Below are 27,009 nucleotides of genomic sequence, written 5' to 3'. Positions count from 1 at the left end.
TCTAAGTCCCGCCTCTAGTTTCATTATCCAATCAAATACCGCCATGGGTTCTGTTTAGCATTAGCCGCGAACTGCAAACCTGTTATTCTTGTCAGTGTTTTTGTATAAAAGATTAACGGTGATGAAAGTGTTTCTCTTGAAGATCAGAGAAAATGAGCACAGATCAAGGTGTTGACAGTGGAAACAGTGTTTCAAAGGGGGAGGAAAATGACCTAAAGAAAGAAGCACAAAAGAGGTAATTGACAGCTAGCTTAGCTTTGAAGGGAGCTAACGTTGCTAAGTGTTCTGTGTGACGTAGCTTGATTAATTTTATTATGTTTTTTTATTGTTATGAAGGCGTTGCACAAGTAGCTTTTTTATTTGTCTTTGAGGAGTTTATTGTTGTGAGCAGCAAACCTAATAAAACACACCATGAAGAACTAATTAAATAACAATCGAATAACGATGTTTAAAAATATATTCAAATTACACAAGTGAGGCAAAGTGTTGCTATTTTGTTGTGTTTAGCTGAAAACTAAGTCCAGAAAGTAATATTCTTAAAAGCCTTTGTGTTCAGTGTTATGAAATCTCTTAACCTGTTTAAAATAGTCACAGATGCTAAAGTTTCGGGAGTTGCAGAAGTTTAAAAAAGATATTTTAATCGTTTAATATTTTTTGTGAAATATATCACTTATTTTTATTCATTTTCAATCTAGAACTCCATTCTCAAAGTTTAAGAAGGTCAATTCCCACTTTAAATCTCCTGTAAGTAGCTTTTTATCTTTTAAACACTTATACAGTAGTGTTTTGATTCATGTGCCACACATACATTCAGTTTGTATTTTGGGTGGTTTGAACCTCAAAGCTTCAAGTACCAGAAAGTCCTAAAGTGAGTCCTGAAGAAGAGGTTGCAGAACTACAGAAGAAGAAAGAGCAGCTGGATTCAGAGATCACACAGCTGGAGGAAGAGTGAGTGCAGCTGTGTTTTCTTTTTTGTATTTTATAAATGTCAGTGGTTTGTCTAAGACATATAATTGTTTGGTAAAATTTTGGTAGCACATAAAGTTAATAGATTTCCATTTAAACATTTAATCATTAAATACCTCAGTTCAAAGTTGTGTTTTCTACCCTGTAATAATTTAATATTCATTAGTAGCAATAATCGGATAAAAAATTATTTGTTTGAGCCAACATTAAGTGTTTTTGCAGGGGATGTAGAGTGGAAGAGTTGGACCAACATATAGATAAGCTGCACGAATACAATGACATCAAAGATATTGGCCAGTCGCTTCTGGGCCGCATCGGTAAGACATTTTCACATTTGTTTTTAAAACATTAAAAGTGTACAGAAGAGGGCAAGTCAAATGGCTGTAAAAATATGTTTGCATTTATCAAATATACAGTTGAATCCAGATGTTGCCTCAGCTGTATAGAAAGATTCACGCATTTATTTTCTTCATTCACTGTCTGATATTTAATTTAAATTAACTTTTTTCTGTTCTAGGTCAGTTAGGTTTACCAAATTGATCTTTATCCGTTAAGATAAAGATTGGTAAGAGATAAAAGTTTTTTTTTTTTTTTTTTTTAATTGAGTTGAGGAATTCTGAAAAAATCGAGAAAAATATAACTGTCTATGAAGAAATACTTTTAGCCATTGTGAGATGGGTCTTTGTGTTCTTTTAGGCAAACTCATTTGTTTTTTTTTTTTTTTTTTTTTTGATTTCTTAAGTGTTTATATGTTTTTCTTTAGTATTTGGTAAAATTGCATGTGGAGTTGATTGACTTGGGTCAAACATTTTTGTGCATCCTTCCACAAAATTAGTTTTATGGAATTAAGTGAGTCAGGTTTGTAGTCTACATTGCTCCCACACACCAGTTCAGTTCTTCTCAGAAATATCCTGTTATTTTCTTTATTCCATTTTTGGAGTTCCCAGGCGAACAGATTTATCTGCTGTCCTGATTCTCAAGTTTTGTAGCCTGTGATATTGTTACTATTAAAGGAATCCATGAAGTAGATGTCTGGAAGAAATGGGAGTATACACATGGAACCTTACAGGAAACAGAAAAAGTGCAAGTCAGCATTTAATTTTGCATTAGTTTGGGACAGACTTTTCGCTGTTCTAGAGCCAACCATTAGAGGGCAGCAGAAATGCACATTTGTTTTCTTGTGGTAGGTGCTCCAAATGCTAAGTCTTAAGTTTTTTTCACGTGTTTTTGCCTTTAGTCATTCATTATGTAATGTTAAGTCCACAGTTATAACAGCCATTTTTTAAACAATAGTATATTCATACTGTGTAAGTGTCATAAAGTAGGGTCAAAACGGGCGAAGTTTACTCCTTTCACAACATTAGGAAGTTATGGTGAATCATAGACATGTCAGCTTGACTCTTGCTCTGTTTATATCTTTGTATTTCACCACCAATATGAAAAAAATTGTATTCCCTTTCACTCCCCTTTTATTAACTTCTTCTGCATTTATGACAAGTAGTAAAAGTCCTGTTATCTGTTTTATGAGTTAAAAGCTTCCTATCTCTTTAAATTCCAAGTACAATGAAGAGTTGAGATGATAATGACCTCTTAGTCAACGGAGGTGGCGTTTCCCCTCTGACACAATGACGGCCTTTCACATCACGCACACATTGACAGACAAGTACTGTCTCTGTCTGTCCCCATAGATATATTCACACATGCACATGCATTACAAATGCAAACACAGACTATCTTCTCTCACCCCACACCCCTTTTCTTGCCCTTTCTGTCACTTTCACAAAGAGTCTCCACTTAAACATTGAGTACTGTTGTACTGTATGTTCTTATACTGAGAGGGAGGGGATTTGTGGGCAGGGTGAAACGTAAAAGATACCCTGTTTAGCCTCTAAAGACAACTGTCTTTTTGTTATTAATTACTGGTTTCTTTGTGTTTTCCTGTAAGGATAAAAACCATTAATAATTTAAACAAAACACTTTTAATTTATATTTTTTCAATATGCTGACATTATCAGCACCTTAGGGGTAATTTAATGGCACGACCAAAACTTTCTTTGACACATTTTCTTTTTCATTAGTTTGTATGAGCTATGTTTGTACACATGAAGTTGGATCACAAAAAGAGAATAAGATAAAAAAAAAATATTGGAAAAAAAACAAACTTGGTGTGCTTTGAATTTGGATCTGAATTCAAACTGACTATCAGAATTGGCATGAAAGCGATATGGTTGTCAGTGAAGGGTCCAAAGAAGAGAAATGTCCAACATGTCCAATGACGAGCAGTAGTGTGGATGAAGTCAATTCAAGTAACTTTATTATCCCCAAAGGGCAATCTGTTGTGTAGACAGCAGTGAAGACATACAAAAAAAACAAACAAACAAACATAGAAATGCATACTAAAAAGAGAGTAGTACATTTTAGTTGTAACGATGTGGCCCTGCAATCGACAAGGCAATAGCTGCTGAAATAGTAGTTTTTTTTTCATTGTGTTTGTTTAACAATATCACATTCTGTGTCTCCGTCCAGAAGGTAAAGCGGAGAATTCTGGCCTAGCTATCATTTTGGCTGATGGCTATGATCAGCCAAAAATGATCCTGGCCTTCTTCAAAGACCTGGATTTGTAGAGATCACTCAGGCCATTAAGAGCTTTGCCAGCAATTCTACTACAAATCTTGTCAATATTTTCAAGCAATTCTTATTTTATAGGTGCACTATTGCAGTTCAAGGTGATAGAAAATCCAAAACATCTCAAATAACCTCTCAAAATTCAATTTTGAACAAACAATTAGCTAAAACTTGAAATAGATTGGTTATATGAGCTGACGGCCAAACCGAGTGCTAGTCCTATTAGATAGTCAGAGGAGGCTGTGATTTACACAAGCTAACCATGTTGGAATAAGAAAAGATTGAAAAAACATCGCATTGTCCAAAAAGTCTGAATTTCAGCTGTGTGATGAAGATTTTAGGTCCAGAATCTGGTCTAAAAACAAAAAACCTCAGATCCATTCCGCATTGTCTCAAAGGCTCCCCGTAGTGATGTTGTAGTTGTATGGGGGATATTTTCTACTCTAACAAAAAAAGGACAATGTACCATGTCACATTGCTCAGATTATCTCAAACTGTTTATTTGACGATGACATTGATCTCACTTTGGTTTCTAAGGTCATCAGATCTAAATTTAATAGATCACCTTTGGGGTGTGATAGAATGGGAGATTTGCTTCAAAGATCCACTGCCACAAAATTTCCATTAACTGTGTGATCCGTCATGTTAAATTGGACCAAAATTTCTGAGGGCGGCTTCCAACAACCTATTCTATAAAAAAAAAAAACATTTTGGAGTCAAACTCAAATAACAATGTTATTTTCAAAGAATTTGAATTGGCTGAGATTTCTGATGGCAATATATCATGTCATGTCTTTCACGGAGCTAAATTTTCTCAAAACAGTTTCTATCTGCATGTTTTATCTGTTCTCACTTTTCTATTAGTTTATTTTGCTTTAAAAGTTTATGTTTAATCTTTGGCTTGATTGTGCTTGTGTTTTCAATTAAACTTGCTGCTATCTCTGCAAACATTTAATCTTGATGTGCTTGTTTTTCTGTTAAATTAAAGGCCATAATAGTTATCCACTGGAAGGAAGTAATGTGTGAGAAGACAAGTTGCATCAACATTACCATCCAAGATATAGCAGTGACACTTAACTCTACTTGTTTGAGGAACATTGAGAAAAGTATTTGGCTGTTGCATTGAATAGAAGTGGAATGCAGGAGTGATGTTGTGCCTTTGAAGTCAATCTGCAAGCGCTCACATTAAACAAATACTCTCTTCCTTTGAGATAATTGTGACCTTCTCACTTTGTTTATAATTCTGTAGCAAAATATATGGTTCTTCTTAAATAGCATATTATTTATACTTGCAGTGGAGTAACAAGTGAACAGAAGGTTATGTATATTCCAGGCCTTAATGTTTATGTTGATCTTTAAATGTTAACTGTTAACGTTGCAAGCTAAGAGACTGTGGAAAGGTAGCAAGGTTGTCATCATGAGATAGTCAACACTTTCAGTTGATTGTAGATCGATGGAAGGGAATGAAAGTTTAAATGTTATGTAACTTGAGCTGCGCTACTCATTCTTTTTTATTTTGAAATCACATTTGAATATTTCTGTTTAGTTTTTTTACTATTGAGTAATTTAAATGAAATGATTTGTTTTTCGGTCTCTGATGTCCTTTTGATTTTTTTTTTTTCACTTGATTTATGGTTAATTATAAACCAGCAATAACAGCAACCCTCCTCCTCTGCATTCTGTTGTACTTACTATCAAATGCTAAAGCTGACGTTGTGTTAAGATAATTTGCGAAAAAGCAAACACTTGCATTCTCCTGAAAGGAATTAAAATAAGTAACCATAAGTAACCATTCCTAAATGGTTAGGAATGGAAAACTCGTGTCATTGTGGTAACATTTTAACACACTTGTTTTGTCAAGCCATATGTTCAAAGTGGCTGTGGATTTCACATGCTGTGATGTCGGTCTGGTCAGTGTTTAGTGGATTGTTTGAAAAGTAGAGCGGAGCAAGTTGACCCTGTAACCTGTGTGTGGTGTGTGTGTGTCTTGCAGCTGCTCTGAGGGGGACCACCACGCGAGATCTCTATGCACACTTTGGTCTTGAACTGGATGACTAAAAATGAACGTTTTTTCAAAGTTTTCAATTCCTTACATAAGTGCTTCTTGAAACCAGTTAAAGAATGTAAAAGATAAGAAGAATATGTTTATTTAAAGGGAGTATGACTTGCAGTTTTTGAACTTCATCAATTTTATTCTTGTCTTTTTGGGATGGGAGCTAGTTGAATTTAACAGATGTACAATAAGAGATCTGAGTAATAGCATGGAGAAATTGGGCAGAGTTCAGCATGCATGTTGTTGGAAACATGCTTGCTGTCGTTTAGCTCACGGTAAGTTACTGCATAGTTGCAGACTTTTTTCCCCAACCCCCAGCTGGTCTAAAGTGTGAGATTGTAAATTTATTTGTGATGTAACTTGAAGGAAAATTTTGTTTCATGCTTTGAATTGCATAAAGTTTGGAGGAGCGTGATTGCAGTGACGTCACTTGCTGATTTTGTAAAAAGTTTTAGCTCTCAGTGCAATTTTCTTGATGCAATCTCTAATGTGCAATAAAAAATAGAAAGCATTGTCGTTTTTTGATTATTTATAATGCATTCTCACTTCAGATGAAGATTGAATAGATTTATGATTTTTCTTTTCTTTTTTTTTTTTGGAAACCCAAATAAAAAAAAAGTTTCAATCCTGTTAAAGAACCCATATTGCTCTCTAGTAAAATAAGTCTGTTGTTCTAAATATGCTGAATGAAAATGCTTAATCTTATGGGAGTGGTTTCATCTGTCCATTGATAACTTGTCTAACTGGTATCAGCATAGGAGTTTCACAAACTTAATCTTCTATTTTATTATGTCTTTTATGTCGGGCAGGATCTTATCCCTCAAGTGAGAAATAAAAATGACATATCACTTGGAAGGTGAAACTCATACTCTTTTTTTTCATATTCCTATGATTGCACCACTGCATCATTTATTTGCAGAGTAATACTGCTTGTTCCTGTGCTGAATGACGGGGATAAATGCAGTGTGATCAGCTCACTTTCATGGTTTAATGAGTAATGATTAGGTTTGTTGCCAAGTACAACCAGCCATTTGAAATGGGCAACATAAAAGTAAAAATCATGTGTCCTACTTTTTTTTCTTCTTATGGCTAAAGAGAGTAAAATGTTGCAGTACGGATCCAGGGTTTTGTTGCAACAGATCTTCTGCAAGCTTGCTAGATTAGGCAACGTGTTTGGAGACATGTCACATTCCTTTTATGTTATGTAAAATGTGAGCCTTCTTGTACTAAGCACTTGTCAATGTTGGGAAGTTGCCGAGAGCAACGAAGCAAATGGTTAAAATGATCCACAATTTTGCTTTGCATTGCAGCAAAGCTAAAAGTCCTGTATTTGGATATTTGTAGGTCTGCTTTGGCCATTAAAGCTTCTAGCCAGACTTATTTAAAAAAAAAAAAATAAATAAATAAATGAATAACTCGAGCTGAAGCTTGAAGTAGACCTCGACCATCACACCACCACCACGCCAAACGGGCAAAACGATGTTGTTTTCTGAAATGCTGCTCATTAGACATTAGTACATTCCACGTTTTGATCCCCAGAGTATTTTTCTAAAGGTCTTGGTGATTGAGGATACATATAAGATCCTATGAAGTGGGCTTCTATTCTTTATACAAATACACTCTATTATTGAGTCATCAACACTATTGTTGACTGACACAAGTGGGGCCTGAGATACTTTATTTATATATATATATATATATATATATATATATATATATATATATATATATATATTACAATCCTCTAAATCATTTAATTCTTGAAGTAATGTCTTCTTCTGAGACTTTTTTTTCCACCTATTTCATCAGACAGGTTGTGTTTATGTGATATAATTAGTTATATTGAGGGCTGTTTCTCAAAAGTAGGATTACGAATCTAGGACTTGAGATAAAGACAGGTTTGACGTAGCACCATCAGCTCTAGCTTTATCAGTTTCAGGAAGGCCGAACCAGGCGAGGTGCGACCTTATCAAGACAGGCATTCAGGTAAATATGCGTCCACAAATTTCTTCAGCTGACCATGATATCGATCAAATTCGCTGATGCTATGTCGGTTAAATTGCGTACGCCATACCCCACACCAAACAAACATCATCGTTTGATGGAGGATTATGAGGAATTGAAGCGCGTTACGCAAAGCAAACTGCCGAGACAATGGTAAACAATAATGATTTGATTGATTGATTGCTCAATTACCCGCAAAAATCCTACATTTCCAACCCGTTCTAATCAGACGCGATCATTTGCTCAAATAAACAACTTTAAACTTATATGTGAACAGTCAAGTTCACATATAAGCAGATTCGTTCATGTCACTCTTTTTTGTTCCGTATAGCGATAAACAATACAACAGGCCGGGATTAAATTGAATAACATTTTCCAGTATTTGGGAAATATGTGGATAAAATGTTGACTACAATGTGCACATGACTTGTCCCTCACTGCCTCGCCTTTAATTACCTTTATCTAGGTTAACTTCCTATTTTAGTTATGATGCTTTTGTTTTGAAGGGGCAATTTATTGTATAGTTGTTAGCGTAAGGGCAGCTTAACGGCAATCAAAATACGGAAGCTAAATTGTTAAGGAGTTTATACATTTTTCTTGCAACCCCCATGATGAAAACAAAAGGTATGTTTATGTGCATGTTTAAAATGCCATATAATTTAAATTGGCTATTTGTTTTAATTGTCAAAACCAAAGTTATTTTCTTATTTCTAACATCATCAGATGATATTACTCGACTGAATACCAAACTGAGTGATGTTTTAATGCAGGGTGATAAAAAAGACCATAACAGAGAGATATGAAAACTTGATCGCGGACAAAACACATTGGCTTCTGATAGGCGTGACCGCTGACAAAACAAATAAAACTTCAGGATTAACTAAACTGCACAGAATAAATCGCCATGGTAACTTGCGCTACTGGTTTTGTAAAATCGAATCGAGGCTTGCAAATCTGGAAAATCTCGGCTTAGTCGGTTATTCTAGTTATATGAATCAGCCCTTTGGACAAAAAAAAAGAGAAAAAAAAAGGATTAATCACAGTTAATTCATAATTTAAAATGGTGTTAACTGGATGTTTTTTTCCCCTCTTTAATACAATTGTCATTTGATAGCTACTCCATATATGTTATTTTTTATACTAAAATGTATTAATGATGCTACTAATCTGGCACATTCTGCAGATTTTTAATTTAATCATTTAAGCCTGTTAGAAATAAATAAATCAATTAATTTTTTTAAATAAGAAAACAAACATTGTATTTCCAAAATGCAGTTGGTTACTTGATAATTTATAGCAAACTGTGGATCTGCAGCTGAAAAAAAAAAATACTTCTGGTATTAACATGAGAAAAGCTCAGCGCCTTCTTCTTGACATGACATCTATACTGATCTGTTTATTTTATCGTAAGTGGAAAATGTATTTAGTTTAGTTTAATTACTACTCTAGATTTTTTTTCAGCAAATAGTTTGGAGTCTCTCCAGTTAACAATTATTTGATTAGCTGACAATTATTTCAATACCCAATTAGTCATGAAACAATTAATCCAGTTAGATTTTTAGCCCTAAAATATATTTACTAACATTAAACATTTAAATGTATTAAATGAGCAAAAACAAGGAAAATTTGTAAGTGGCCAAATACTCAATTTATAACGCAAACAAAACCACCTGCTACCCTCGATGTGTTTATTTAGGATGTTTTTCAAATTCCAAAAATGTTTTCTGTGCAACTTCTGCATCACACGCTACTTTCTTTGAAAATCATTTCTATAGCTATCATGAACTCTAACCTATACTGGTTTGCTCCATCATTCATGCGGCTGCAGGATAGCCTGTGCCATTGTAATCATTCCAGTTAAATCCAGAAGGAAGAAGAATATCCAATTGCTATGCAGTCTGAAAGAGAGTAGTTGGGATAAGCCAAAACAGTAAGACTTCAATCTGCATAAGATTAAACTACTTGTATCTATTTAATATGACACAAGTAGAATTCACTGATTACTCATTGTGCAAGTGATAAGCACACAAAAAAAATCAAGTAGCAAATTAAACAAATCTGTACCAGTTAAGAAGCTAAGGACGAACATTGTCATAGTTTAGCTTTATCATCATTGCAGTATCAAGCATAGCTTGGCGGTCATCAAAGTTAAACTCTTCTTGCCCGTCACTTTAAAACTCAAGTTAAAATTGTTCATGTCTCTTGCTCGTTCTGTTTACAAATGAGCTTGGTTCTTGTCTCTTGTGACATAATTGACCCAAATGCACAATAAGCAGAATTATCTACTTTTTTCATCAAAGGTATTTTTACCAACCTTTTATTTCTTGTAATTCTGCAGTAGATATTGATACTTTATTAGCTAGATGTGTTTAATTTAAGGTATACATTTTATTCTAAAAGTACAACAGCAGAGATAAGCTTTAAAAATAACTGCACTTTTCCAATATCCGTCTGAGATTGCAATCAGATCAGCAATTTGCCAGCTTGAAAATTTCCAGGTTAAAGGTCTTCAAAGGCAGAGAAACTGGTTCTTCTAATTAGCACATTTCAACATCCTGTCCTGCCTCATTCCTTGCTAATCTGTTGGCCTCTTTTGTTGACAGTGCAGTAGTAACTGAGTGGAGCAGAGCATGGTGAGGCAGGACTCATTTTACACTGTAACAGTCATTACCGGGTGGAGACGGCTGTGTGGGCTGGCCTGTTTGGGTCCTCACCATTTGAAAGCCAGAGAATATAGCGGCTGGACTGGGTGGACAGACGGTGTGCACCATGGGAAATGAGCATATGGGCGTATTCCAGATGGTCTCCACTGGTTTAACAACCAGTACACCTACTTTGACCTACCTTGTATGGTAAATGCTGACATAACATGATTCTTTATTATGAATAATCCCTGTGGATTTAACATGACTTTTGATTTATGCCTTTTGAAAGAATAGAAACCCTACTCCAAGAGTACTTTTTAGATTAAAGAAAAAGTAAACAGTATATATTGTTAGTAGGAGACAGTATCTCTTGTCCAGGATAAAGAAAGGGGTTAAGACAAATTGACAGTTCATTATCAACAGAGAAAAGTTCAGGGACCACATTATCACTTACAGAACTCACACACATACGAGAACATTATGGGTCAGGGTTCTTCTTTTTTGCATGGATAAAGAAATTTCTAGAAACAATAACATTTTAGAAAGGACAAGTAGGCCTCCAAAGATTATTATTTTTGAAAATTCATTTACATGTGAAGAAGGCCTAAAAACCTGGAAGTTAATGTGCATTTAACTATTAAAGCTTGGGTATGTACTTTAAATATATATATTATAAAATATATGTATATATTTTATTTGTTAAAACTGTCACCATGTCGTGACTGTATAGTTCTGTAATTAGCATTATGGGAAGTCAGAGGAACTTGATTTTTTTTTTTGCAGATTATGTGTATCTTATTATACTGCCATGACATAGTGACAGTTAACAAAAAAAAAAATATATATATATATATATATACACACACACACCAGCTTTAGTCTGTTGCAATTTGAGTGTGTAAAAGCAGGTTATGTAGGGCCATCCTGCCGCCTTCCACTTTTTTCCTGTAACCGGCAGTGATAAACTCATCCCTCACGCCGGCAAGCCAGAAAGGAGCGGACCCCTAGCCTTCCTGGCCAACAAGCAAAGCCGCATTTCCTCTCCCACACCGCAGCAAACCCCACCTCTCCCGGACGAGACGTAATACCATCTCTCTCCATTGGTCCGCTCCAGCCGTCTGTCAGCGTTTATTCCTGATTCACTGATTTGACGCTGACTGACGTGGGCGGGCTCCTCTTAGAAAATTATAAGGTCATTTGAATTACGCCTGTTTGCGAGCTCACCGGTTACAATGAATCGAAGGATAATATAAATTATTGTGATCCCGATGATGATCGTGGGGTCAAAGTCGACGCGCATCGCTCGGGCATTTTCTCAGCAGCAGCAGCGGGAGGTCGTTGCGGGGTTGACGACAGGAGGAGAGCCCAGTGCGAGCGTCTGCCTGGGTGCGTTTCTCTGAATCTCTATCTAGCCGGAGGGAGCGACCAGGCTGGCCTGTAAGCCGATCAAGGTGGAATCTCCCACAACGAGTTTCACGTTCGGAGCGCTGAGCGCCTACATGCTGTAGCAGTGAGAGGAAGGGGGCAAGGTACGTAAAAAAAAAATCTCATCCCTGTACCACAACTAAGGGCTTGGTGTGCGCCAACTACGCGGGTTGGTGGTCAGGTTTTTATTCCCTGGGAGAACGGAAGATAGTCCTGACACTTTCTCGGCATTATGAGCGATTAACCCACTGATATGAATCAAAGGGTTCACTCTGATCTGTAATTTCAGGCAGCTTTAGATCCTTAAAAGGTAAATTATGCATATGGAGACCGCATGCCTGTTCATCACGAAAGATACAGCTGCTGCTGTCGTGCTGTCCATCCGCTTCCTTAAGTCGAGGCGCACACGTAACGCAGCGCATCCTGCCTGTGTAGAAAAGCCCGTTAGCACGATGAGCCGCATCATATCACAACACAATAAACACAAACCGACCGGCTCACAAATGAAGGCCGTATCTGAGGCGCACATGGCATCTGGTTAGAGAGGTTACCAGCAGTGGGCTGAGCCTTCCTCTCCGTACCAGAGCCCCCACCGCAATATGATGCTCCGCGCCTTTAAATTTCCGGGTTCAGCAACGGCGGATGATGAAGCTTTTGTCTCTGTCCGTCATGTGGCTGCTTCTACCTTTCTGTCATTTGTGATTTTGAATCATTCTCAAATCCCATTCGTTATTAATAGCGAAGTAAAATTAGGGTATGACACGGGAGCTTGTTTCGGTTTTATATGTCGGTTTAGCGATGAAAATCACAATCGCAGCCACATGTTGGAAGCAGAGCAAAAGAACACAATCACAATTTTGAAGCAAGAAAGCAAGCTATCCCTGAATGTACGGTCTTCTTTTAGGGTGGTTAAGAGACGAGACTAGGGCTGGCAAATTTCTTATAAGCAAGGATGTAAACATATTATTTACAGACTGAGATCCTCTTTCCTTGCTACCATGTAGCCGTAGCCACTAATATCAGAAACAGTATCAGTATGTTTAAGTATGGTTTCCTCAAGGTCTGAAATGTTTCTCAGCTGCAAGAGAAAAGTAATTTTTTTTTTCAGTAAGCTGTGTATTTTGTTTAACAGTTTATTTTATTACTACACATAAGCAAATTTCACGAACCATTCATTATGATGTCTTGCTCGAATTTGTTATGATGCAAAATGTCGTTGATAAACCAACACTACACATAATCCTGAACACACCATCACCACTGTGCATGATGTTGTTGGTGGTGGCAAAATGAAATCTAAGGGAAGATGGATGTAGCTAAATGTAGGACAAATGTCCCCTTTTTCTCTCATGGCTAAATGAAATCAAGATATTTGCCTTCAGAAGTCTTCTAATCGGTGAATAGAATTAATGTGTTGCTTAAGCTCATTATTAATATGGCGCCGAGGCCCTTTGATGTTAAGGACAACTGGTGAACAAACTGTTAGTCACTGTTAGTCCATTATTTGTTGATGGGAAGCGTGTGGGACAACTGCAAACCAACCAAGCCATGGCCAGGAAACTGAACGAACTGACCAGGCAATGGGATCATTAATGGGAGAAGCAGCAAAGAGTTCAGTGATTGACAGCTTAAGAAGGAGAATCTCGAAAAAGTCAGCTTGTAGTCATGCATTTCAAGAATCTGGCCTTTATGGAAGAACAAGAATAAAAAAAAAACATTGTTTAAGGAAAACTCTAAGAAGTCATTTGTGCAGTTTGAGAAAAATCAAAGACATGTGCACATTAAACCTTTTCATGTATCAGAAAACTAATGTTTCACATCATCCAAAATGCACCATGCTGAAACATGGTGGTGGCAGCATTGTCATGTGTGGACGCTTCTGCAAGAATGGTGGCGTAGGTCTGACACAATAACAAATTTTGTTGGACGATAAATTATCCCAGTAGTTATTGCAATAAATGATAATTTTGTTGTTTTGAGACTATTTTCAAATAATATAGTGTTAATAGCATAATAATGCAAGAACACATAGATCAATAAACTTTAAATTCTAATAAACATTTTAACACTGGAACTGGAAGAGATTGTAAAAATTCAAATGAAATAACAGAAACAACAAATAAAATTCATTATAAAATCTCTGAACAAAATAGTTATTCAAAAAAGTGCTAGTTGAGATCAAAGCACCAGCCTGAAGACTTTTGCCATCCAGTTGTATTAATCTTCTTAGAAACCTACTTGGGAGATGGTTCTAAAAGTATTGATCCAGAATACAAATCCAATAATAACAGTATTGCATGCCATACTTTTCAGGATATTTTTTTGTGTGCAAAATGTTTAAGTCATGCATGATTTTTCTTCTATTTTGCAGTAATGTGTTGCTCTACATATATATATATATATATATATATATAAAGTTTGTGAGAAATGTGAAATAATTTGAGGGACAAAGGAGTGTGCACACCAAGCCTAAGTTAGTAGTTCAAACTTGGCACAGGATGTGTAAACAGAATCACAGTCGATAACATTCTTTGGCTCTATGGCAGCGCAAACTCAAAAATCCCTTCCTGTGTACATACTCTACTAGCAGTATTTGTGTAAGTGGTCTGTTGCTTGGCCTGAAAAGATTCAGATTTGTAGTTATATATATATGTGTGTGTGTGTGTATGTGTGTGTTTCCCCTCAGGATGATGCGTCTGGCATGTTGCACAGTCCTGCTGTTTGTGTTGAGGCTGGTGGTGGGCCTGCCTTGGTACCAGGTTCTTCCAGCCATCCTGATCTTCTACCTTGGAAGTGGAGGATGGAGCTTTCTGGATATTGTTGCCAAAACAATTGGCAGAGATCTACAGTAAGCACAAAACATATATTTACATGTCAAATGCACTTTTTGAAATTTTACAACACAGAATTGGAATTTCTGCCACCGACCTTTAACAGCCCCTGTATAGGTAATAATCATTCACTGATTAGCTTTAACACATGTAAAATAATAAAACAAGAGCTATATTTATGGGTATTTATGGCTTGCTTGTTTAAAATAGAGGAAAACGCTCTGATACAAAGTAACATCAATTTGATGTTAAAAGTCTTTGAACTGTTGTCTTGTCCTTTCATAAAAATATTAGTTCTATATTCCATCTCTTTTGAAATTTTATGTCATAAAATCATACATTTTAATCTATCAGTAATGATTTATAGATATCAAGATGTCACATTAATTATTCAGATAACATAAACTTCTCATTTAATTTCTCTCTGTCAGGACATAATTGCAAAGTGTCGTTTTGATTATTGATTCCTTCACAGGGCCTTCCAAGAGTATTCACAGTCCTATATTTTATTTTTTCTTATAAATTGTCACTAGACAATTTCAGATTTCGCTCAACCCCCCTACTTAAATACTTTATAGTGCCACCTTTTGGGGGCACTTACAACTGGCCCCAAAAGGTACTTTTTTGCAAAATATCTCAACTTCTGCCAGATTGGATGAAAACCACTTGTAAACATCAGATTTCAAATCTTGTGATTGATTCTCAACCACAAATTAACTTTGACCTAAATAATTACTCTGCATGCACTTCCAAACCGCTTCACATGAACTTGGACTGCTTTACTTCTTCCTGCTTAATAATCTCACAGCTTTGATGCTACCACATTGTTTTGGTCTACTACATAAAGTCACAAGTTGTATTTTGCAAGTGACTGAAGCCCCAGTCACTTGCATTTCCTTGCACTTCATTTCCTTATTTAATACCAAGCCTAAAACATATCTTCAGGTCAGATTTTATTTGCAGAAATGTTGATGGGGCCACTTGATAGTATCCAAGGTGCTAGCTTGACGTATATTTCTGTGGAAAAAATGCCAAGGACGCAGCTAGACAGCGATTATTTAATGTGTGAACCTTGAGCTAATATTTACAGTTAAAGGTTACTATGGTAATGTGCTGTGGTTAACTTCCTTTCCCCCCGCCCCTCTACCACTGGTAAAACGGGAAACTGTAAACAAAAACCTGTCCTTTTAAAAACCTCCTCAGAACAAATACAGTGGTCCATCTAGTAATGGTGCATATTTCTGATTAGTACGTGTAAAATAAGGACTCCATCTTTGTGAGTAAGAGATACATATCCTCCTTTTCATATACACATACCTACATCTTCTTTTGATAAAACTAGTAAGCTTTTTAGTTTTACTCACAGTATCCTATGAATAAAGGTTAAGAATTCAACAATTTCACCTGGGCTGTGGCTGACATTTCCACACTGGCTCATTGGGTGGTATTGTGTGATGTAGTTTGACAAGCCATTGGCATTTTGTTGGCATGTACACTTGTGACAAATAGTGGTAGCTTTGCATTAGCAGTAGAACATTTGCTCAAAAAGGTTACACTAAACGGCTTATTACTGCTTTCAGTTTTGTTCTGTTGCAATAGAGAGAACCCCAAAGGTGATGTGAGTGAAAATTGGACGTCTGAGCTACAGTAAACTCCATTTATCTCGACAAGCATAAAACTAATCCCTTATGCAATGATAAGAATTTCAACAAGAACACAGTACAGCCATGAAATTACTTGGCTTGTTGGTTTTTATGAGGTTTCTGTAATTATTTACCTCACTCAGCCACGGCTTCTGCTTGTACCTCTGTGTGATAAATACAGAGAACTGATTGTTGCTGTTTAGTCAGACTTTGCCCCCTGGATATGCTTATTTAAATATTTTACTTCTCCTGCTGTGAATTGCATGTGTGTCGATAATGGATCCAGTTATATATGAACAATAACTTAAAGGTATATTTGTACCTTCTACGTATAGCTAATATAAATGCATGTTTTGTAACGCTTCCCAGCAAATGAGGCATGCTTCATAAAACTGCCAGCCATTACTTGAAGGTTGTCCTTGAAAAGATCCATGTTGATCATGTAAAACTAAGCAAAGTTGGCATTTCTTGTTAAATATTACGTGTAGGTTAGGATTCTTTTGCAGAAGAAGCACTTTTATGTTTGTAAATAAAATCAGTTCTAGAGCTGTAACTCTAAGGTGTGTTGTATTTTTCTCCTAAAGCGCGGCCTACGTGCTACTGCGCGTGAAGCTCAATGTCAAGCGACACGTCAGAGAGAAGAACACTCTTCCTAAGATCTTTGCGGAAACTGTGCAGCGCCATGGCGACAAAACTGCTCTCATCTTTGAGGGGACCGGAGAGAGGTGGACTTTCCGACAGTTGGATGAATACTCCAACCGAGTGGCCAACCTGCTGCTGGGTCGTGGCTTTAAGGTGAAAAGCAAAACAAATAAAAACAAAAAAAAGGATTGAATTAGAAATGATTTGTGAAACTTGTTTTCTCTTTTTTCATTTTTAAAAATGGATACAATTTTTTGTCACATTATAAACGCTAACCTCAATGTACAGTGTGTATTTCTTTTAATGTACTGTCAGCACAAAGTTATAGAAGGAAACCGAGGCATGGTGCTCATAATTTTCGTCATGAAAAAGTTGAGAAGAGTTGCCTGTTCTTCAGAAGAAAAGCATCCCCACAGCATCATACTGCCAACATCTTTTTAGGGTGGCGTGTTAGGCCGGAAGGTCTGCTTGCATACACCATTTATTTAGTTAACTTTACTGTTTTAGGTGCCCTGAATTTAAAATCTGCTTCCCAATAGTATAATTGCCCAAGTGTTTGTACATTTTGATTCTAAACAACTGGGCAGTAGACCTGAAAGAGAGACTAGTGATGGGGGAAAAAAACAAACAAAAAAAACTGGTTCATCGCAATCAATATCACAATTTAATTTTTAATTATATGCAAACTGACTATTTATTCACAAGATAACTTTTGTAAGGAATTTGTTTCACTGGAATTTAATTGGGAGCATTAAAGTGAGAGGAATGAGTACAAGTGGATGCCACACTTTTCTGAATTGGTGGTGGCAGTATCATGCTGTGGGGGTGCTATTCTTCAGCAAGGAAAGGCCGGACTTTTCAGATTATTTGTAGGCAACATTTGACAGCCTTATAGGATTTCCTTCTGTCTTAGGTGTGCTACTTCCTGTTTTTTTTTTTTAACTGCTTTAAAATTAATTGTAACGTGAAAAACTAAAGTGGCGTGTGTACTATAGATTGACGGCACGTGTCTCTTTTGTCATTTCCACTTTCAGGAAGGCGATGTGGTGGCCCTGTTCATGGAGAACAGATCCCAGTATGTGGGCCTCTGGCTGGGAATGGCTAAAATCGGAGTTGAAGCTGCTCTCATCAACTTCAACTTGAGACTAGATGCCCTGGTCCACTGTGTTACCATCTCCAATGCCAAGGCTGTGGTGTTTGGTTCAGAGCTTTCTGATGGTAAGATAAAGGGAAGAGCTCATGTTCTACAGCCACCCTATGCCTCCTGCGTGCACAGTACTGACTTATGCTGATGGGTGCTGTTCTCCTTCCTTTGTAATGAGAGAGGCAAGTGCAGGGAGAAAGCAGCTGAGGTCATAAAAGATACATGGTTATTTGAGTAGGTGTCTCCTCAGTATCAGTCAGTGGAGCTGTCTTTATAGCCAATGTGTGGCATTCAAGGTCTGACAAGACTACCACCTGATAAGTGATAATCAGCCACTGATGAAGGTGGCAAAAATGTGTAGAACAATGTTCAACTCTTACAGATTTATGACCTAGAACTCAGAAATATTCGACATTCTCTTTTTGATGATTCAACTTTTTTCAAAATCGGTTGCATGTCTTCAATCCAAGCTTATGTGCACACATGCAGCACATTATGCATTTAAATGTGACTTTGTCCTACCAGTTTAAAACGGCTAAAAAGTAAAAAATCACTCAGCAGAAGCATTGCCTGACTCACTCGGTAGATAAATGAGTCATTAAAAGGTCATGTGCGTGGAATTAAAATTGCATTAATTATCTCTTGTCTACTAATGAACAACGTCTTAATAGACTAACCTTCTCTTGCATATTACATGAACATGCAATGTAACATTCATTTGGGATCTGTTTTACTCCTGGATCTATGCTCCATCAGGGGAAAAAAAAAAATCCTTGACCTCAACATCTATTAAGAGAGTGGAAGTGTACATTCGGAGATTGATGAAGCTCTCTCTGTATTGGTTCTTCAGCCTGTGATGTGCTTAATGCCTTTAAGTAATTGGAACTGCAGCCTTTTTGTGGTGCAGCCAAACATCATGCTTACAGCATCAGCACTGAGCCAGAAGGACATAAAGCTTCACTTACACACCGTTTCTGTTTATACAGTATGAAAAAAACCATTGAGACGTTTCAGTTTCACACTCATTGTCACGGTACTTTCTCCTGTTTTGTTTTTTGTTTTTGGTCGAGTTGCTCTGGGCTTATTTTTTAACCTTCTTTGACCTTATATCATGTGTTCTCCCTGCACCATTGTTTAAATTATGCTAATTATCCCACAACATTTCAGGGCTCTTCTTTTTTTTTTCTCTCTCTTTTTTTTACAGCGGTGTCAGAGGTCCACAGTTCGATGAGGAAGGCGGTTCTGATGTTTTGCTCCGGAGACTGGGACCCCAAGCGAGTACCGCAGGGAACAGAGTGCCTGGAGCCCCTGCTGGCTGGCGCCTCGTCTCGCCTGCCTCAACGGCCCGATCGCTGCTTCACAGGTGAACACGCGATGTCGGGCCGGATTTGACTTCCCTTACGACAAAGTTCATACAAACTGCCTTTTGTTACATTGTTGGGAGTTGTTTCAATAATTCACTTTGTTCAGATGTAGCTTATGTTTCTGGTTCCAAACATTTCAGCATGATAAGATACAAGTTTATCATACAAACTTTCATTTTTGGAAAACATTGCAGCACTGTTGCTTGTATGCAAACGAGAGGTAGACAAAATAGTGATCTGCCAGTAGTTGGAGGTATTGGATGTAAATGACTTTATTTCAGCAAACATATACTTATGGAGCTTGAGGTGGCATGACAGACATGTTAGCCAACCTGTGGCTGTCCAGAGTGGGACCCGCAAAGATCACAAAATGCATGCACATGTAGTATTGCCCCAGAGAGAAATACAGTGTTAGATTTCTGGCACATGTAGCGTTCATCAGTTTTGGATTTATCTGACTAGAGCCGAGTGAGAAAGTAAAAAAAATATATAAAAATTGTGGTGTACTTTTGTTTCCATCTCCCTGGCACTCTGCAGCCAAAAAATATTGAATGTAGTGAATCTAATTGCTTTCAGAAGCCACTGAATGAATAAATAACCGATTTGTGTATAAATGTATCTATGCAAGGGTACGGATACTATTGCAAAGCTTTATATAAACATTACATTTAAAAAGAAACTGCTCTCTATCTGCTTATTCTGGTTCTCACATAAAGCACCTGACACACAAAAATTTCTGTCTACCAAACAATTCAAGAGAGGATGTAACGTTTCCACCTGACCTTTACTCACACAGAGCCACAACAATTATTCACTCTGACTTTGTTTCACATCTATACAAGTCTTTTTGAAATTATTCTGCTATGTTTTTTTTTTTCAATCCGTGTGAGTTTAAGATTTCAGGTTATAAGATCAGACAGTGCTGATAGGGCTTACTATGATACACTGCTCAATTCCATCTGTGCTCTGATCAAGAGTGAGAAAGTGAGTAACTCCTTCTAGAAAAGGTTCAACACTCAGGTAGAACACACCGTGTTTGCATATATATGCAGAAGTTGAAATTTAGCAGAAGAAACATTTTTAGACATTTATCGCATTTGCACAATATCAACCTGATATCATCTTCTGTTTCTGTGTTTTCTGTTTTAGATCGGCTGTTTTATATCTACACATCAGGGACCACAGGGATGCCTAAAGCTGCCATTGTTGTGCACAGCAGGTAGGAAGCAGGCATTTGGCCAACAAACGAACACACAGGAACTGCAGCTGTTCTTTTTAGATCCATGTTGTGTATAGTTCAAATAATCTTAGCACAGAAGGAGATGGAGATAAAGTAAATCTCGCTGCGTTTGATTTGACTGATTTGACTCGTATCTACCTCCGTTCTTGTTTTCAGATACTACCGCATGGCTGCTTTGGTATATTACGGCTTTAGGATGACACCAGACGATGTCCTCTACGACTGTCTCCCGCTCTATCACTCTGCAGGTATGTTTGCTTAAGTTTACTACTTTTACTTCCCTTTTGGCTCAATTTCCTACCGTACAAAAGCGATTTAAACAAACTGTAAAAACAAAAACATGTGCTCGAGCCAGTTTCTCACACTAAGGCTAATGGAAAGAAGGATTTACAAGTAGACTTTCACTCCGCCTCAAATGCAAATCAAACTAGATGAGGGAGAGGCTGCAGTCGTTGGCTGTGGGTTGGGTTACGGTTGTAGAAACGTCACATCCATGTTGGTTTGAGTCCTTGTGCAAACAAAGGCAAATTAGTTTGGCCTACTTACTGCACTTCCTCTGAAGAGCCTTGGCATCATGTTGATCTCAACACAATGTGTGTTTCAAATGTCCGAGAAGGAAAGACAGAATTAAACTGATTTTATTGTTCATTTCAGCTGCATCTGCAATTTCAGCTTTTCCATTTTTTGATGACCTCGTACAAAAAGAGTGACGGTGTGAATCTTCATATTCTTCTTTCTCAGGGAACATTGTGGGAGTGGGACAGTGCCTAATACACGGAATGACTGTGGTCATCAGAAAGAAGTTCTCTGCGTCCCGTTTCTGGGACGACTGTGTCAAATATAACTGCACCGTAAGACTAATTTCATTTACACGAGTCACTCTGTTACGTCTTGAAAATATTCCTCAAAACATTTGAACAGCCTGTTGTCAACCTAATTGAATTGCTATTAATCATTGGAATCGTTTCTGTTCCCATTTCCATATTCAACATCTAGATCGTGCAGTACATCGGAGAGATTTGTCGATACCTACTAAACCAACCAGTTCGAGATTCTGAACGTCAGCATCGGGTGCGCATGGCGCTGGGGAACGGCCTGCGCCAGTCCATATGGGAGGAGTTCATGAAACGCTACAATATCCCGCAGATTGCAGAGTTTTACGGAGCCACAGAGTGCAACTGCAGCTTGGGTAACTTTGGAAACAAGGTGGGAACACAACCTGCTAAGAAGCAGTGAGAATTCTTTAGGGAAAATACTTTATTTTATTGTGATGTCACAAACATAAAATAGAGATCGCACGGACTCTGAAATATGTACAAGGGGAATGAAATGTGCAAAACCAAAATTGATTTGTAAAACAGTGTAGTTAAATACTCCGTTAAGAAAGCAGCACATCAGTTGTTGCAGATTCCTTGTGTCTGCAGCATTGTCAGGCCACCTTTGCACCAGGTTAAAGAACAGCCTTGGACCTCTGTAATCTTTTGAACGTTGCTGAATCGCAGCAAATTTGACAAACCTGACTTCAGTGTGAAGGCAAAGATAAGGCTGCTATGCTCTTTGTACTCCTTTTCTTTCCAGGCTGTCTTAACCCCAGTGCTACCACCACAAAGAATCCTGTCTACACAAGCATGTTTCCTCACAGCATGCAGAGTTGTGGTATTAATAAATACAGAGGTTTCATCACATGCACCGTAGGTTTTAGCTTTGTTGTGGTGGAGAAAAAAAAAATCTGCATGTTTATCAGCTTAGCAGCCACATGTGGGTCTTTTATTGGTATTGTAAAGCCAATCAGGTCTGGCTGAGTCTGTGCACAATGTGAAGATCTGGACTATTCCAAAGCTTGGAGTCATACTACAACTGGGTGCCAAGGCCTGAGTGTGACTTGGTGTTTATCTGCATGATGGGCCTGGATTGTTAATTGCACCTGCTTAATAACAGTGTCAGCATGATTAGTTTGGAGCCTTGGCCAGGCTGTATGGCCGGTCTATCTTCAGATTCTCAGATGACTAAGCCGCACAGCTGCTCACTAAAGAATCCACGTGAAGTGGAAACGCTGCTATCACTGCCGCCACATTCCTTCCTCCCTTCCTCCCAGATCCACATACACTGCAAAAATGAACCAGCCTGGCCTTTTTCTAACTTCTTTGTTTGCCGTCTAGGTTGGCGCATGTGGCTTTAACAGCCAGATTCTGCCCTTCATCTATCCCATCAGGCTGGTGAGGGTTGATGAGGAGACCATGGAGCTCATACGAGGACCTGATGGTGTCTGCATTCCTTGTAAACCTGGTGGGTTTTTACTTTCGTGAGTCATACATTAAAAATTGCTGTGTTTTTTTGTTGTTGTTGTTGTTTTAAGAAACTGTCGACAGAGATGTGGCTGCTTATATATTCACATACAAAATAGTTAATAATGAAAACTGGATTATTGATGAAAATATGAACTTAAATAATTAATCAAATGAATCGATTGGTAATATAACTGTCAACTAACTTAATGATTGATTTTATTGGTAACTAGAGTACACAAACTCTAAAAAAGGTAATTTGCTGAAAGAACAACACACAGCAGGATTAAAAGGATTTGAATTATTTGTCTTGTACTTTTAAGTACTTTTTTATTAAAAATTTGCAGACTATGCCAGTTTTTTTTTTTATCTGATTAATTGTTAGCATAATCAATTTCCACAATAATTGTTAGTTGTAGTCCTATGCATAACAATGTTTTGGAAGTTCACTTCTTCTTCACACATGAACAGTTTCTAACTATAATATAGCAAAATCCTGAAATTATGAACAAATATTTACCAAAAATGCCAACAAATGTGAAGTAATCTGGTTCTTCTCTTGCTCAAGGCGAGCCTGGCCAGCTAGTTGGGAAGATCATTCAGAACGATCCCCTCCGAAGGTTTGATGGCTACGTTAACGAAACGGCAACGAGCAAGAAGATCGCTAGCAGTGTCTTCAAGAGGGGCGATAGCGCCTATCTTTCTGGTTAGAATCCTCCTCCAGCACATGTTATTGTATTATAATGTTTGAAGTACCTCATTTGAACAATCGGTTATTAAATCCTCCAAACAGGCGACGTTCTGATCATGGATAAGTACGGCCACATGTACTTCAAGGACCGAACAGGAGACACTTTCCGGTGGAAAGGAGAGAACGTCTCAACGACCGAAGTGGAAGGAACCTTAAGCAGGCTGCTAGAGATGAAAGATGTGGTTGTTTATGGAGTAGAAATCCCAGGTAAACCTTTTCGCTTGGCTTGTGTTCATGCTGTATGTTTCCGACATTACATGGTAAGGGCTTAAGAAAATGTCTAACATGTCTCTAAAGTTGTTAGTTGTCCCAAAATGAAATGAGTTCAAAGTCCCACAAACCTGAATGTATTTTATTGAGATTGTATGGGCTCGCTATAAACAAATTAAGCAGAAGAATACAAACAAAAGGTGTTTTTATCGCTTTCAAATATTTCTACAAATAACATTTGAAAAGTGTAGCTTGCATATTTTTTCAGCCTGCCACTCTGAATGCTTTTTAGAACCATCTGTTACTACTAATAAAAGTCATTTGAGTCATGTCACCACCAGCTTTACAAATCTGAAAGTGAAATGTTCATCCAATCTTGGCAAAATGGATAAGTTATGAGCACAGGATATCCATAGTGTTAAACAGGAAGGCTAGCAAATGAACTATTACATTTTTCTACATTGCCGTACATCAAGAATGTGCTCAGTATGAGCATTGGATTTGAAGGAGGATGAGCATGGATGGTTCTTTCCTCTATTGTTTTAATGGATTAATAGTATTGACTCCAGCTATCCAGCTCCAACATAGACAATGCAGGTACAGAAAATGTCCAAATGGATGTAAAAATGGAGGCACATTCTCCACTACGGTATGACCAAGAGCTGATTAAGTTTGGTGCTGTTTGAAAATATAAATAAAGGGTTTTGGTTGCTCCTGAACCTAGATCTCTACAGTTGTTAGTAGCGAATCATCTTGTATGTCTGACTCTGTGTGCACAGGAGCAGAGGGAAAGGCTGGAATGGCAGCCATCGCTGATCCGTCCCAATCCACCGACCTGGAGAAGTTGTTTAAGGACATGGAGAAAGTTCTCCCTCCGTATGCCAGACCCGTGTTTCTTCGCTTCCTTCCAGAAGTCAACAAGACGGGTATTTATTTGCTCATTTTATTTTCTAAAGGATCCATGTGCTGTGTAGGTGAAGCGTACATGCCCCCATTTTGGGTCATCATATCTTCATCTGTCTGTTGTCTAAACCTGCTGGGCGCTCCGCGGTCCATCTCCAGTGGCCACTGGGCAAGAGCCATATTATATTTGGGTCTTTAGTGATTAATATGAAAGATTTAATTTTCATAAATATTATACAATCAATAGATCAATTGAACTTTAAAAATAATGCACGTTTGAATTCATTATGGATTTTCTCTATACCACAACGGTTCAAAGTATGCACACTTGCTCAATTATATACACACTCCACTAATATTTAGATTCATGTTTCTTAGAAAAACAATTAAGAAAAGCTAGATAGTTTTTGTTCTGTTGAGAACTGGTAGGCATAAACCTTTCAGCAATTTTTTTCTATAATGTCAAGGAAAGAATGAAAGTTGCAATGAAACAACGAAGGGAGAGAAATAGGAAATGAAAGAACGTCACTTCACTTGTTAGTTCCTTTCCCCCTCCCTTACTTTCATTGATCTTTCTTCCTTCTTTTCTTTTTCTTTGTTGCCCTCCTTCTTTCCTTGAAACAGTGTCTTCACTCATTTATTTTGTCTTTAGTCTCTTTTTCCTTCCTACTTTCTTCACTTCCTTACTTTGATGCAGTCCTCCTTTCATTCATCGCACCTGTAATTCTGAACTGCTTTGGTTTTGGCAGGTTTTTTGTTTCATCTCAAACATTGATAGAAATATCTAACATAACTCCCCAAAATTCTGAAAATTTTAGTCTTGAATTTGGGCTTGAATAATGTGTATAAACCATGAAAGAAAAACAAAATAATAATTAAAAAAAAAAAAAAAACAGCCTAGACTGATTTAAACAAAAAATATCTAAACAATTTTCCTCTGCCTCTCTTTTCCAGGGACGTTTAAATTCCAGAAGACAGAGTTGCGTCACGATGGTTTTAATCCCACTGTTGTGTCAGACAAACTGTTCTTCCTGGATTCCAGCAGAGGGCGCTATGTGCAGCTGGACGAAGAGCTCTACCGCTCCATAGTGTCTGGGAAGCACAAATTGTGACGGCCTGACAGACCACTACATCAACTTGTGCACACACTGACATGCAGACATATTTCAATAAAGAAAAGAGGACAACATTGCCTGCCCAGGTTAGCAGAGCATATACATGGATGCTAACGTAAGAGCCATACGCTTCCAAAGGCCAATGCACACACACATACGCTCAAACCTACTTTGCTCATTAAAGTTCTAAGAAAAGAAAAAAAAAAAACGAGATATATGGACAGCACGCTCAAAAGGATATGCTCTGCTCCATCCATCCCGGCTGAAATCTCCCCGGCAACCTCTCTCGCTACCTCAGCAGACAAAAAGAGAGGCACCAACCACAGAGACCAGGTTCTTTCTGGAACTTCAAACATCCTTTCATTGCAACACCGACCTTGAAGACCCCTTACCAAACATGCTTTCCCAGCAAGAAATAAGGCATACAAGCTGCCTGGAATCCAGAATGCAACAACTTGCGAATGCAGATTTAACACAAACTTCAAAGGATGCTGAAGAGAACTGTGAAACCAGTCCTGCATATAAAGTGTGAAGAACAACGAAGGGACCTTTGTGCACCTAAGTTATCTCTGTTCATGTTATCATGTTATGTTCTAGTGAGATTATCTTGTGAAAGATGGCACCTCTGCTTTTGACTTAACCTGCACAACTAGCCAGAAAGTGACGAACCACAATCTCTCACACCATCTGAAGTTCAGATTACCTGAAACATTAGTCATTCCGACCTCGCTGCTCTCCAAAGCGTCCGTGCGTTTCTACTAAAAGGGAACAATTTAAGAGCAGCTGGAAGGAACACGCATGTTAAATTAGACCAGTGGTTGCAGCTTTAATGTGCAATAACTCTCCAGCATCTGCAGTGCAATAATCAGCTGCAAGCCATCAGAACTTTGTTTTTATTTATTTATTAAAATATGTCAGCAACATACCAAATACTTTTAAGTTGATGTTTACATATTTTAGTTGATAGAACTTGTATTTTATCATTCTTTTTTTTATGCTGTATGTCCATCCAAATCCATCCTACATTGGCATCTGGAGTCCATCAAAGCAAAGCTGTTGAACCCATTTTATATTGGCTGCTGGAACACAAAGTAAAGCAACAGGATAAAGTCAACCCTGGGCTAAATAACGTTTTTTTTTTTTTTTTTTTTTTTTTTTTTTTT

General features: G+C 37.6%; 1 protein-coding gene across 2 annotated transcripts; it reads left to right on the top strand.

The window, feature by feature from the left end:
- Positions 1-26,054, top strand: slc27a4 (solute carrier family 27 member 4). 2 transcript variants are annotated; one of them, XM_007566381.2, is made up of 14 exons: positions 1-235; positions 14,405-14,566; positions 16,777-16,987; positions 17,869-18,052; positions 19,183-19,341; positions 20,492-20,561; positions 20,739-20,830; positions 21,324-21,433; positions 21,579-21,788; positions 22,742-22,868; positions 23,436-23,573; positions 23,661-23,825; positions 24,608-24,754; positions 25,686-26,054. In XM_007566381.2, exons 1-14 carry the CDS (start codon positions 153-155, stop codon positions 25,841-25,843), a joined length of 2,016 nt encoding a protein of 671 aa, XP_007566443.1. In that variant the 5' UTR covers positions 1-152; the 3' UTR covers positions 25,844-26,054. The 2 variants fall into 2 exon arrangements, with proteins under 2 accessions (XP_007566443.1, XP_007566451.1); XM_007566389.2 differs by lacking the exon at positions 1-235 and adding an exon at positions 11,418-11,822.
- Positions 26,055-27,009: the final 955 nt, after the last annotated feature.

Source organism: Poecilia formosa, unplaced genomic scaffold (assembly GCF_000485575.1).
Source record: "Poecilia formosa unplaced genomic scaffold, Poecilia_formosa-5.1.2 Scaffold6, whole genome shotgun sequence".
NCBI lineage: Eukaryota > Metazoa > Chordata > Actinopteri > Cyprinodontiformes > Poeciliidae > Poecilia > Poecilia formosa.
The sequence above is the reverse complement of the archived record's forward strand: the minus strand, read 5'-3'. Positions and strand labels throughout refer to the sequence as shown.

Bases quoted from the DNA above. Each gene is read 5' to 3' on its own strand.
- slc27a4 (XM_007566381.2), top strand. From the start codon at position 153: ATGAGCACAGATCAAGGTGTTGACAGTGGAAACAGTGTTTCAAAGGGG. The intron at 18,053-19,182 runs GTAAGATAAAGG...TTTTTTTTACAG, and splicing joins TGGTTCAGAGCTTTCTGATG to CGGTGTCAGAGGTCCACAGT. The intron at 24,755-25,685 runs GTATTTATTTGC...TCTCTTTTCCAG, and splicing joins TCCAGAAGTCAACAAGACGG to GGACGTTTAAATTCCAGAAG.